Here is a 12,157-nt window from a genome sequence, read left to right on the forward strand (position 1 = left end):
ATCCTGGCCTTCTTATACAGATAGTCCTCAACTTACAACAGTTCATTTAATGACCATTCGAAGTTACATTGATATTCGAAGTTACCTTGATTATCACTAAGTGTTGTACCTTATGATTTTTGATGAACTATTTTATTCTCCTTATGTACACTGAGAGCATATGTGCACCAAAGACAAATTCCTTGTGTGTCCAATCACAATTGGCCAATGAGGAATCTATTCTAATCTATTCTATTCTATTCTACAATGTCACTGAAAAAAGTGACTTACCATCATTTGTCACACTTATAACCGTTGCAGCGTCTCCATAGCCATGTGATCAAAATTCAGATGTTTGGCAACTAATTCATATTTATGACGGTTGTAGGGTCCCGGGGTCACGTGATCCCTTTTGGAGAACTTCTGACAAGCAGTCAATGTGGAAGACGGATTCACTTAACAACCGTGTCACTAATTTAACAACAGTAGTGATTCACTTAATCTGTGAATCTGTGGCAAGAAAGGTCGTAGAATTCACTTAACAATTGTCTCGCTCGGCAACAGAAATGCTGGGCTCAATTGTAAGTCGAGGACTACCTGTAACTAGGAGGAGTGCAGCTCCACAACTGAACCCTAACAATAATGTCACCTTTTCACTTCTTCTTTGAGGAAAGAAAATTAAAAGCTGTTGCTTTTACATCAAATGGAGTTAGAACAGACGGGGTGGGAAAGATACCTTTTTGATGCACAAGGACATATGTTGCGGCCCTCCATTTTCCCCCACACAGTAGAAGCCGGGTCTTTTGCCACATAGGCCTTTCCATCCTTGCATTGAAGCCTCACACCTAACACTCCTTCCTCACTGGGCAGAAGCTACTTCAAGGGAGACTGGAAAGTCTAGCTTATCCTGTCGTCTCCGGAAATGGAAGCCGTTTAATGGAAGGCAGGGGCCAGTTGTGGAGGGAGTGGGGGGGAGGTACAAGCCAACTAAGCTTCAGAGCTGCATACTAACTGGGAGATGAAAGAGCTAGAGGCCTTCTGAAGTATGTGCTGTCTCAATGATTAATGGGGGTGAGGGAAGGGTGAGGCCCAGCCCTTCGTATACTACAAGATGGCAAAGTGATTCTAAGAACAACAGAGCAGTGTTCATGGAGGAGAGCTAGGCTGCCTTCGCCAAGAAAATCTCCTGGTGCGGTTTTTAAAAGTCTCTTTATTTCCAGTATCAAAACACTACATTAAAATAGATGCCAGAGAGTCAAGCGATCATTAAAAATAAACCAACAGTGGTGTATAACGTGCAGCGAAAGTGTGGCTCGCAGCAGCCGGTCAGTTCTCCTCCTTCTGACGCATTCTTTCAATTCTGCTTTCGGATAGTGAGACAATGACCCCAGCTTGCAGCCATTCGCTCAGCCAAGAATCCCAGGACAGCAGGTAGAGTCTATGTTTGGCATCGCTGTTTCACCAGTGATGTTTGCGTGAGTTTCTTTTAAGGTATTTAAAATACAGACTTATAGTTTTAGATTTTACAAGGTGCTTTAGGAAGGCCTTGTTCTCCACAGGAATGGAATATTCTCTCTCTCTCTCTCTCTCAAAAACAAAATGGGCCTTTAAGGTTAAGTTGGTTTGGAACAGAGTTGACTGCTTACATCCTAGGCACTTAAGGTCAGCTGGCTTGGGGAGAAAAGAGGAGGGGGAGGTAGGAAAACATACAACCAGCTATCTCTGCTGCAGAAGCATTAGTCTTGTCTGAAGATGTTTATAGGAGGCAGATCATAACAAAACAGTAAAGTAGGGTTTAAGAGGCTAGTCTAAACTCTGTTGGGGTTTTTCATTTTACCTGGGGGAATTCTCAGTAAAAAGGGACGCGGTGGCTCAGTGCTAAGGCGCTGAGTTTGTTGATCAGAAAGGTCGGCAGTTCAGCAGTTCGAATCCCTAGCGCCGCATAACGGAGTGAGCTCCCATTACTTGTTCCAGCTTTTGCCAACCTAGCAGTTCGAAAGCATGTAAAAATGCAAGTAGAAAAATAGGGACCACCTTTGGTGGGAAGGTAACAGTGTTATGTGCTCCTTCGGTGTTTAGTCATGCCAGCCACATGATCCTGGAGACGTCTTCGGACAGTGCTGGCTCTTCAGCTTTGAGACAGAGATGAGCACTGCCCCCTAGAGTTGGGAACGACTAGCACATATGGGCGAGGGGAACCTTTACCTTTATTCTCAGTAAAAAGAATTTAGACATAGCATAGCCTGCTATCCACCCCTGCAGATTTTCCTTTGCAATGACCAAATTCAAGGGAATCTTCAGGTGAAATTTCATTTCAACTGAACTCCACCAGTTCCTCATGAAGAGAAAGGTCATTTCCTAACATCTTCTGCAGCCTGGGACTGTTCCTCAGTGAAAGAGACCAGAAGAAAAGATTAAAAGTTTGAAAAGGGTGGGGGGAGGGAAGAGAAGACATGTAAGTCTATTTCCACTGAGGTTTCCAGGTAAACATTTCGAAGCTCCTCAGCCCTAAACAACTTGCCAAGAGAAAAGAACTTCCCTCATATCTTGTGAGACTTTTAAGAAAGAGAGAAAAGAGTTCATTCTTCTGCCTGCTTCTACTACTTGAATTCCTGGGGACCAGTTTTTGCTAAAGGGTCCCCAGTTGCTTACTCTGCGTGTTGTGGAAATTGCTTAATAAAACGTTGCAATTAGTTAATAAAACGTTTGTCTGTGTTTGCCCATCAAACTTGTAAAGATCCCTGCCATTAGAGTAAGATGACTGTAGTGACAAAGGGAGGATCTACAAATGGAATAAAAAAGGATGGCCCTGAGCTTCTCAAATAGGCTAGGCAAAAAGAACGAAGCTTGGGAGTATCCAATTTTCATTACTTTCTTTAATTTTAGGTTAAGTAATGCCTGGAAAATGAAAGTAACTCAGATGAGACTTCCTTCCCCCACCTGAGGGCAAATGGCTGTTTCTGCTACTGAATGACTGAGATCGAGTCTCACATCTTTTATAAAAATATATTACAACATGTGTTTCCTGTAAGAAACAGACCAGATTATTATTACTATTATTATTATGGTCTGTTGCATAGCCAGCCAGAGGTTTAGACTAGATTTGGCATTTTTATCCACCTATTGAGTCCCATCCCCAAGATAGGCAGACACTGTTATTCGATGGTGTGGTTTTATTATTATTATTATTATTATTATTATTATTATTATTATTATTATTATTAATCAGACTGGTCTTTCCTTGAGTAAAACATCCAACAGTGGCTTTTACCTTTCCCCAGCCAATAAATTTTACTTCAATACAGTTAAATAAATAGGAGGTAATGGGTGGGCAGGGAGGGAGGGAAGAATACTGTTGGTTGCACTTAGAGGTATTTGTTTTAATGAGATAATAGGACCGTAGCAATTTCCCCTGCTCTGCTTCCGTCCAGGCAGCTCTCACAAATGCATAAGATTTACAGGTCCCTGAGAATCTCCCTGAGGCACAGGATGTGTGGTTAAATCTGTGTAAATGGGATACGAGTTGGATGGCCCAAGCTGGGGATGGCTGGGGATTTCAGCAGCACAGCTGTACTCCAGGTTTCTAGAGGAGTAATCAGGGTAGCTGAAGAAAGAGTCAGCCCCAGGCCCATTTCCCAGGTAATTTTCTCCCATTGCTCTTGGGCTCCCTTGCAGAACTGGAAGTCCATAAGGATGGCTTTCTCCCGGTCCAAAGAAAGGGCCATAGTCCAAAGAGATTGAAGTCACAGGGCTGCTGCAGAGGGGAGCTGTGTACCCTGCTGAACTGTCAATCTCTTCCAAGGATTTGCTGCAGGAATTTGATGGGGCTATCTCATAGTCAGCCTCCATGTGCCCATAATAGTCACCCACTTCAAAGGGGTTATTGGGCGATGCCAAGATGGTGCCCTTGATCCTGCTGTCTTTCTTGTACTTCATTCGTCTGTTCTGAAACCAAATCTTGATTTGCCTCTCAGAGAGCCTCAGAAGCTGGGCCATTTCCAGTCGGCGGGGCCGGCAGAGGTACCTGTTAAAATGAAACTCCTTTTCCAGTTCCACCAGCTGCGTTTGGGTGTAGGCTGTGCGAATTCTCTTGGAAGAGGCGAAACTTGACGGGGAGCTGCTGCCTAAATAAATGGAATGAACATTCAGTTCAGCTTGAACTCTCACCATTCTGCACTCTGAACAAACCTATCGCCTTGCAGAATATTCATCCTACCAAAATCAACACAGAAACGGGGCATGTCATGTAACAGCTATGCAATGTTGCTCACACCCATATATGTGTATTAACTTTACACATAATCGGATGATGAACATGTTCATGTGGTGTGTTAAACCAAACTAATGACTCAGCATGAAAAATATCACCATATGCTGTTCACTCTTGGATTAAAAAGCTAGGAACAAGTTATGATCATTATTTCATATACATTTTACTGAGCCAGTGAAGTGCTGCCAGTTAAAAGTAATAAATCGTGTAAACAAAGTTTTCCCTGTACAGTATTTGTTTATGAGTACAGGTAGACCTCAACTTACAACCACAGTTGGGATCAGAATTTCCATTGCTAAGCAAGGCGGTCGTTAAGTGAGTTGTACCTGATGAACTGATGGTTCAGAGGTTAAACACTGGAAAGCTGACGGCCCAGGTTCGAGATCTGAGGGCTGCAAGATAAACGTGAGCTCCCGTTCCTTGCCTCAGCTCCTGCCCACCTAGCAGTTCGAAAGCATGCAAATGCAAGTAGATAAATAGGTACCACTTCGGTGAGAAGATAACAGTGTTCTGTGTGCTTCGGCATATAATCATGCTGGCCATGTGACCACGGAAAGTGTCTTCAGCCGTCGCTAGTTCCCACAGCTAAGAAATGGAGATGAGCGCCGCTCCCCTAGAGACAGATACAACTGGACAGGGGAAAACTTTACCTTACCTGACTTTAATCCATAGTTGGGCTTTTTTTTTTGCCACAGTTGTTAAGTAAATCACTGCAGCTTGTTAAATGAATCATGCAGCTGTTCAGTGAATCTGGCTTCCTCCATTGACTTTGCTCATCGGAAGTCAGGAAGGTTGCAAATGGCAGTTCACATGACCCCAGAATGCTGCAACCATTGTAAATAAAGGACATTTTGCCAAGTGGCTGAATTTTGCTCATGTAAATCACGGGGGATGCTGCGATGGTCAGAAGGGTAAGAACTGGAGTTAAGTAACTTTTTTAGTGCTGTTACAACTTAAAAGGCTAAACTAATGGTTGTAAGTGGAGGACTACTTGTAGATTATTTGGAAAGTCTCAACCAGAAATTTCCAATGGACTGCATTTAGATGACTGGATAATTTGAAAACAAGTCTTGGAAAGGTTGAATTCCAGCCACATCACTCGAGATGGAGGTAGAAACCAGACATCATAAGCAGATAGGTCCTAGACTTATAACTTTGTTTGGTGACTGTTTGAAGTTACAACAGCACTGAAAAAAGTGATTTATGAATGTTTTTCACACTTATGACCATTGCAGCATCCCGATGGTCACGTGGTCAAAATTCAGGTGCTTGGCAACTGACTCATATTTATGACAGTTGCAGTGTCCCAGGGTCATGTGATCGCCTTTTGCAACCTTCTGACAAACAAACTCAAAGGGGAAGCCAGATTCACTCAATAATTGTGTTATTAACTTAACAACTGCAGTGATTCGCTAAATAACTGTGAGCACAAATGTTGTAAAATGAGGCAAAACTCACTTAACAAATGTCTCCCTTAACAGAAATCATGGACTCAATTGTAGTTGTAAGTCAAGGGCTGTCTATACTTTCCAACATAACGTTTTGAGCCCAGCAAGGTATCATTAGAATGTACAATATGTCTAGAACTGGGCTGTCAAACTCGCAGTGTCACAGCAGCGTCACATGACGTATTGGGACTTTCCCCCCCTCCACTACACCAGGTATGGGCGTGGCCAGCACGTGACACATCCGGCTCACAGGCTGCATGTTTGACAGCCCTGGTCTAGAACGTACGTCTGAATGTATGTGTATGTAAGAACTGAACCAGAATTCAAAATAATGTGTTTGCAAATATTTCCAGCGATACCAAAGGATCTCCCGCTCCTATGAAGATATCTTGTTCCAGTACTCTGCAAAGAATGGTGATTTGTTCATTTTCATTGTACTGCAGAGACATCATGAGATTTGAAAAAGGGCTCTCTAACTGGACTAGACCTTACTTAGTCATATACAAAGTTTTGTTGCCTCTGATCCTACCAATAGCATAGACCCATCATAGGCAATAGCCACTGGTTATTTTGTTTTTCATAAATTTGTCTAGCCTTGACCGTTATAAAAATCATTTCAATTGTTGCTCATAAGTTCATATTCATTCAGTTAAACCAGAATGACTGCTTATCCCTAATGTCGCACCTGCCGTATAATCAATGATTGGTTGGGATAACTATAACTTGTTTTAAGAGAAGGAAAAAGCCAAGGACAAAATTATAAACTAGTGCCAAAGAGCTGGGATCAATCATAGAGAATGAGCATTGGAGAAAAGTGCTTATTAGGATTCATGTGTGTTTCATTAAAATGGTAAGTTTCTACTAAAAGTCTGAAGCTGAAAACTCTTCAGTACCATAAAGGAACTCTCTGAGTTCTTATGGACATCATTTTAAAAAGAAAAAAAATATGTTTAGCCTTTACAGAAAATGGAAATGTTCTATCTATCTATTTATACTTACAGTGTTCTGCCCCGCTGCGTATCTAGATCAAGGGTTTCAAACTCACTGAGGGCTGCATCAGGGTTGTGTTTCACCTCAGGGCGCCAGGGTGGGCGTGGCGAGCTCAATATCATATGTGTCGGGGCGCCTGTGATGGCCCGAGTGGTCTGCCAGCAAAAATGGGCTCCCAAGCTCTGTTTTCAGCTGCAATGGCTTCCTGCAACCCTCTGCCAATAAAAACAGAGGTCAGAGGGGCACTCACGCCCCTCCCAAACTCCATTTTCACTGGCAGAGGCACCGCAGGCTAGCCTTCTCTGTTTTCAGGGCAGCCCCATGGGCCAGATCTAAGCACCCCGTGGGCCAGATCCACCCCCCTGACCTTGAGACCCTGATCTAGATCATGTTATTTGTTACTACACTCTTAATGAGTAGCTAATCAAAGAGATTTTTCAAAATATAATACAGATAGCCCTCAAATTACAACTGTGATTGAGCCTGGGATTAGGGTCTTCAGTTACGACAGTCATTAAGCAGATCATCACTAGAGGGCACCCAATTTTATGACCCTTCTGTGGCAATCATTATGCAAACGTGGTGGTCATAAAGTGTACACCGCAGTCATTAAGCAAACACCATAGTCATTGAGTGAACCCATTGTCCACAATCCACATGTTTTGCTGGAAACCAGAAATAAAATGTTGATTTCCAACAAAAATGTAATAAATTACTGTCACATGACTGTGGAAGGCTGCAACCAACTGTAAGTGTGAGCCAGTTCTGAGCATCCAAAATGTGATCATGTGTCTGCAGGAGTGAGGTGGCCATGTTCAAATCCAGGTCATAAATATCTTTTGGGGGTCTGTTGGAACTTCAAATGGTTCTAAGCATCCAGTCAAAAGCCAAAGACTTCCTGTGCTTACTAAAATATATAAGATCTATAAAAATATTTCAGTCATATAAGTATTACCTTACATTGTGAAAAACAAAAAAGCAATGTGTTAGTAGGGCAAGCGATAAAATAAATATATGTGTCTTATAAAGGAAAACTCCACTCAGGTGGCAACAATTCTAGATTCAAGTAAATCTAGAATTTTGTAATTTTAGCTGCAAGTAAATAAATAAAAACATGGAAATACTTTCCAAGAAACTTCCCAGATACTCATCTAGAAGCACATGTCTTAATTTAGCTGCTGAAGCTAGGAAGCTACACCCAGTATGCGGCTAAATCTGGATGGGGTAGCACCAAGAAACTGTAATGTTAAGGCTTGCTTAGCTCTTTTGAAAATCATTGAGTGCAAACAGTTGAAAGAAATGCCTAAAGTGCAGCATAAGAAGAGTTACTTAGAAAGTTATTGTCTATGCCAACCTTCCCCATCTTGGTCCCCTCCAGATATATTTGACTACAGCTCCCAGAATTTCCATGGAGGAGAAGATGACAGAGAAAAGGAAGTACCTGAAAAAGGAAGGTTGGTCTTCTGCTTGGCGCTGTGTCTTGTTTCCTTCATCCAAGGGAAGACCTGCTTTGGTACATGGCCGCTACACGATTTGATACTGCCATTGGTGGTGGTGGTGGTGGCGTCACAAGGACTGGAAGAGGTAACCAATGACAGCTGCCGTAACCTGGAGGTCTCATCACGACTGTTCCCTAGAGGTCTCAGGGATGGACGTCGGGAACCTTTGGAGCACTCTGAAGACCCTGTAGGGGTTTCTGACTCCTCCAGGGACACCAATGAGGTTGGGAAGAGTGGCTGGCTAAAGGAGGGCCTCCTAGTGAGAACTCGGCACCAGCTGTCTTCTGAGGCCTGTTGGTCATCTTCCTGCAGAGCCTTGTGCATGTCCCTTTCTTGTCGGATGTAAGGGGTGGACTGAAGGGGTGGGGAAGGAGACGGAGACCTTGCAATGGGTGTGAAAGGAATCCAGAGACACTTCCAGTCCTTACTGCTGAGAAAAGACCCTCCTCAACCACGTGCTCGAATAGCTAAGAGCAAACCCCCCTAAGTAGGTAGGAAGAACGCTCCTCAGCCTTCCTTAGGCAACCGCTGCTAAAAAAGGAACAGGAACCTTAAACAGAGACAGCCCAGTTTGGGTTTCAGTGTTTCTGAGTGGAAACAAATGCGGTCTCCCAGAATGATGATCTGCAAATGTGGTGCTGATTGTGGACTAAAGAGTTGACATCTGTAATCTGCCTGATGATGAGTTTATTTTATTATTTCGCATTTGACTGTGTGGGATTCAATACCAGCAAGCAAAATGCCGGTGCTATTGGGCTCTGCAGTTAGAATAATGCTTACTTATTTGACATAATAAGTAACAATAATCCATTCCATATCCTCTCCTCTGGGGTCTCCTCCACTTGCTCAGATCTTATTGGTTGCTATTTTTAAAAAAGAAAAAAAAAGAAATGCTTTCTTTCTTCCTTCCCCACAGTTTTCTCCCTCCCTCTCTCTCTCTCTTCTCAAACTTCTCATGGACTTTTAGAAGTGGAAAAGAAATCTAGCTTCTCTGGAGAGCCTTTGGACTAATTAGCTGTGGACACTATCAAGATTAGCATATCAATTAAATATATGTTATATTGATTAAATATGGTTTTTTGTGTGTGTTTATGAGTGTATTGTATATATATTTGATAGAGTTTGACTGTTGATATGTTCCTATTTATTCTGGATTGCTGCCAGGATCAAAAGACCCAGTGATGTTCTTAAAGCTATGTTCTTAAATTCTGTGGCAAAGGTTGCACATGCAGCATCTGAATAACAAAATATGGTCTTGGTATTTTGTTCCCTTTGGAATATTCATTCCAGTGCCCTTCTTATCTTTATTTATAATGGTGCAGATAATGGCAGCTAAAAGATGCCTCCTGAAGCTAAAGAAACAATATAATATGGAGAACTCACAGGCTGTTGCACCAATAATTATTTTCTATCCAGCAAAAAACAAGCACTTTGTTTGTGTACATGCGTGTGTGTGTGTGTGTGTGTGTGTGTTTGTCTGTGCGTGTGTGCGTGCATAACAGCAACCTTTAAGTATCTTCCTCATTTAGGGTGGATCATATCTCTAAAGTGTGAAGGAAATGATAGAAACTATGATAGATAGGTAGCTCATTTTTCCTAAATCCACCAGCCAGCAATGTTGTGCTGGGTTAGGGGGAGAAATTCTATCCTGATTGGTGCAGACAAATTGGAAATATTTGTGGAATGGGAAAAAAAGTCACTGGACCTTCATTAGTGTTGTCGTAAGACTTGTCCTATAAAATAAGCTGTGTAGAGCTGAGCAAAATGCCATTCTAAGATAAGTCCTATGAAGTAAAACTTGCAGAGCTCATTAAAAACATTTTTTTGATTAATCAAGCAGTAGGTTTCATTGTAAGCTACAATTTGTAATATATATATATTAAAAAAATCACAGTAAAATAAAAACCTGCATTTAAAACCATGATGTGCCTTTGGAAAGTTGGTGAAAATTGATCTCCTTTATTCTCAATGAGCTTTCTGCAAACTGCTTCGCCTTGCAGGGGAGAGGGTATGGGTATGGATAGGGCACGGTGGAGGAGAGGAAAGGAAAGGAAGAATAAATTGTAATGATCACAGTGGAACCCAGCCATCAATTCCATTATTCCCTAACCAGGAGTGGGGGGGAAATCTGCATTTCATTTCAGCAAATTTATTTCGGTCTCTGGGGGTGAGAAACCTGTAGCTATTTCAGTCTAGCTGAACTTCGAGTCCATACAGCTACAGACTACTGCATGGTTACTTGGGGGGGGGGGGTTGTTGTTGGGGGAGGGGGAGTATATCCTGAAGGAAAATGTACTTTAGTGACATGTTTGCAAACCTGTTTTTTACATTCACCATTTACGTTTTTAAGTGTATAAATCTAGAATTATAAATTATAATTGGTGGTCCTTGCTCACAGGCACAGTAATGCACAAAGCAGACTTTAAGAGGTACATCTCCTGAGGCTTCCGCCCCCTCACTTTCTGGGGATGAGAAGTGGACCATGGAGGTGTCATGGAGGTGTCAAAAGAAGGACTGTTCAAAAGCAGACGGTCTGTATATGCCCCACAGCCAGGAGATGAGCTCCTGTCTAGCCAACCTCAACATTGAGAGAGCAATGGGGAAAAAAAACAGTATTTCATAACTCCCATTGATGCCTATGTTAGAAGTAATGGCTTGTTTCATGTAAATATTAAAATCATTTGTGGCATAAAAGCCCCACCATCAAGAGAGCATCTATGTATGGTACATAGTAAACTGGCTGGCTTTAAATGGATGAAAATAAGCAGGAGGTATTTTCTATTCCTCCACCCATCACATGTCCGGGATAAATACCGATATAAATTATTTAGTGAGGAAGGGATGGTAATAATGGTGGTGTTGATATTTAAAATAAAACAATATTCTCCAAGGGGCAACTGACCCTATCGGCGAAATAATTGGTTTCTACAAATGTTGCAGGCATACAAGAACACATTAGAAACTAATATATTTATATATTAGGCTGATGGCTGAGCTATATAAGAAGTCCTGACTGTACTAATAGAAAGGAATTGGTCAGGATTTTAGGATTTTCTGAGCTGAGTATGCTGCATACCTGGGGTAGAAGCTCTTTCCAAGCTCCCATGTAACTTGAAACATAATTAATATATTCATTTATTAGCCCTTATAAACAGAAGGACACTGACATCCCCTATACTCCGCTGAAGATGTTACCTAGCCTGGTAATGGAAACATTCAGAAACCAACCCACAAGCTTGGAGAACGAACCTTCAGTCTCTCCAACTCATTTATTTACTCTGCTAATTTAAACAAAGAATTTGGCCCAAAAAACTTTGTAACCCTGATGCTTAAGTCACTAGGAATTTGATTCACCACTTTCATCAGACAAAGCCCATTCATTTTTTAAAAACTGTTTGCTAAGGATTATTGTAAGGACTAAAACTTTTTTTAAGCTGAGCAGGCCGTATAGGTTCACTCCTTTAATATTACATCCCCGCAAACAGGATTTTCTTACGCACATGAACAGAATGGTGTAAAAAGACTGGAACGTAAAACAACAAAAAGAATGCAGTCCCTGCATCATAGGCACTTACTCTTCCTGTGTCATATTCGCCAGCAGCATGTGACAATTTAAACTTTGGAAACTGCACAGGCTCTTCTAAGGTGTGGATGGCTAACTTTGCCTCTAACTACTAACGCTGCATTTGAGATACAAAAACTTGGGATGTAAGGCAACTGATGGATGGGAGCAGATGGCTCATTCATGTTGGGCACAAATCAGCAAGTTTTTATTGTCATGACGAGTGTAAAAAAGCAACAGCAAACTTGAGTTGCATTGATTTCAATAGAACAACTATCCCCCTTTTTGCATTAGACAATGGCTGCAATTTGTATATGTTTGTGTGTGTCTGTGTGCATGTGCATGTATATTGTGTAATATGTGTATTCACTCAAACTGGTAGAATATTATTGGGGGGGCAATATTCTAT

General features: G+C 41.8%; 1 protein-coding gene across 1 annotated transcript; it reads right to left on the reverse strand.

The window, feature by feature from the left end:
* Positions 1-3,158: 3,158 nt before the first annotated feature.
* LOC106538092 (homeobox protein Hox-D3) lies at positions 3,159-9,653 on the reverse strand. Its single transcript, XM_014052487.2, has 2 exons — positions 8,129-9,653; positions 3,159-4,103 (listed from the first exon to the last, which is right to left on the reverse strand). Exons 1-2 carry the CDS (start codon positions 8,508-8,510, stop codon positions 3,418-3,420), a joined length of 1,068 nt encoding a protein of 355 aa, XP_013907962.2. The 5' UTR covers positions 8,511-9,653; the 3' UTR covers positions 3,159-3,417.
* Positions 9,654-12,157: the final 2,504 nt, after the last annotated feature.

Source organism: Thamnophis sirtalis, unplaced genomic scaffold, assembly GCF_051295495.1.
Source record: "Thamnophis sirtalis isolate CommonGarterSnake01/CBP01778 unplaced genomic scaffold, rThaSir2_p1.2 scaffold_3, whole genome shotgun sequence".
NCBI lineage: Eukaryota > Metazoa > Chordata > Lepidosauria > Squamata > Natricidae > Thamnophis > Thamnophis sirtalis.

Bases quoted from the DNA above. Each gene is read 5' to 3' on its own strand.
- LOC106538092 (XM_014052487.2), bottom strand. From the start codon at position 8,510: ATGCACAAGGCTCTGCAGGAAGATGACCAACAGGCCTCAGAAGACAGC. The intron at 4,104-8,128 runs GTACTTCCTTTT...CCATTTATTTAG, and splicing joins GACCAACCTTCCTTTTTCAG to GCAGCAGCTCCCCGTCAAGT.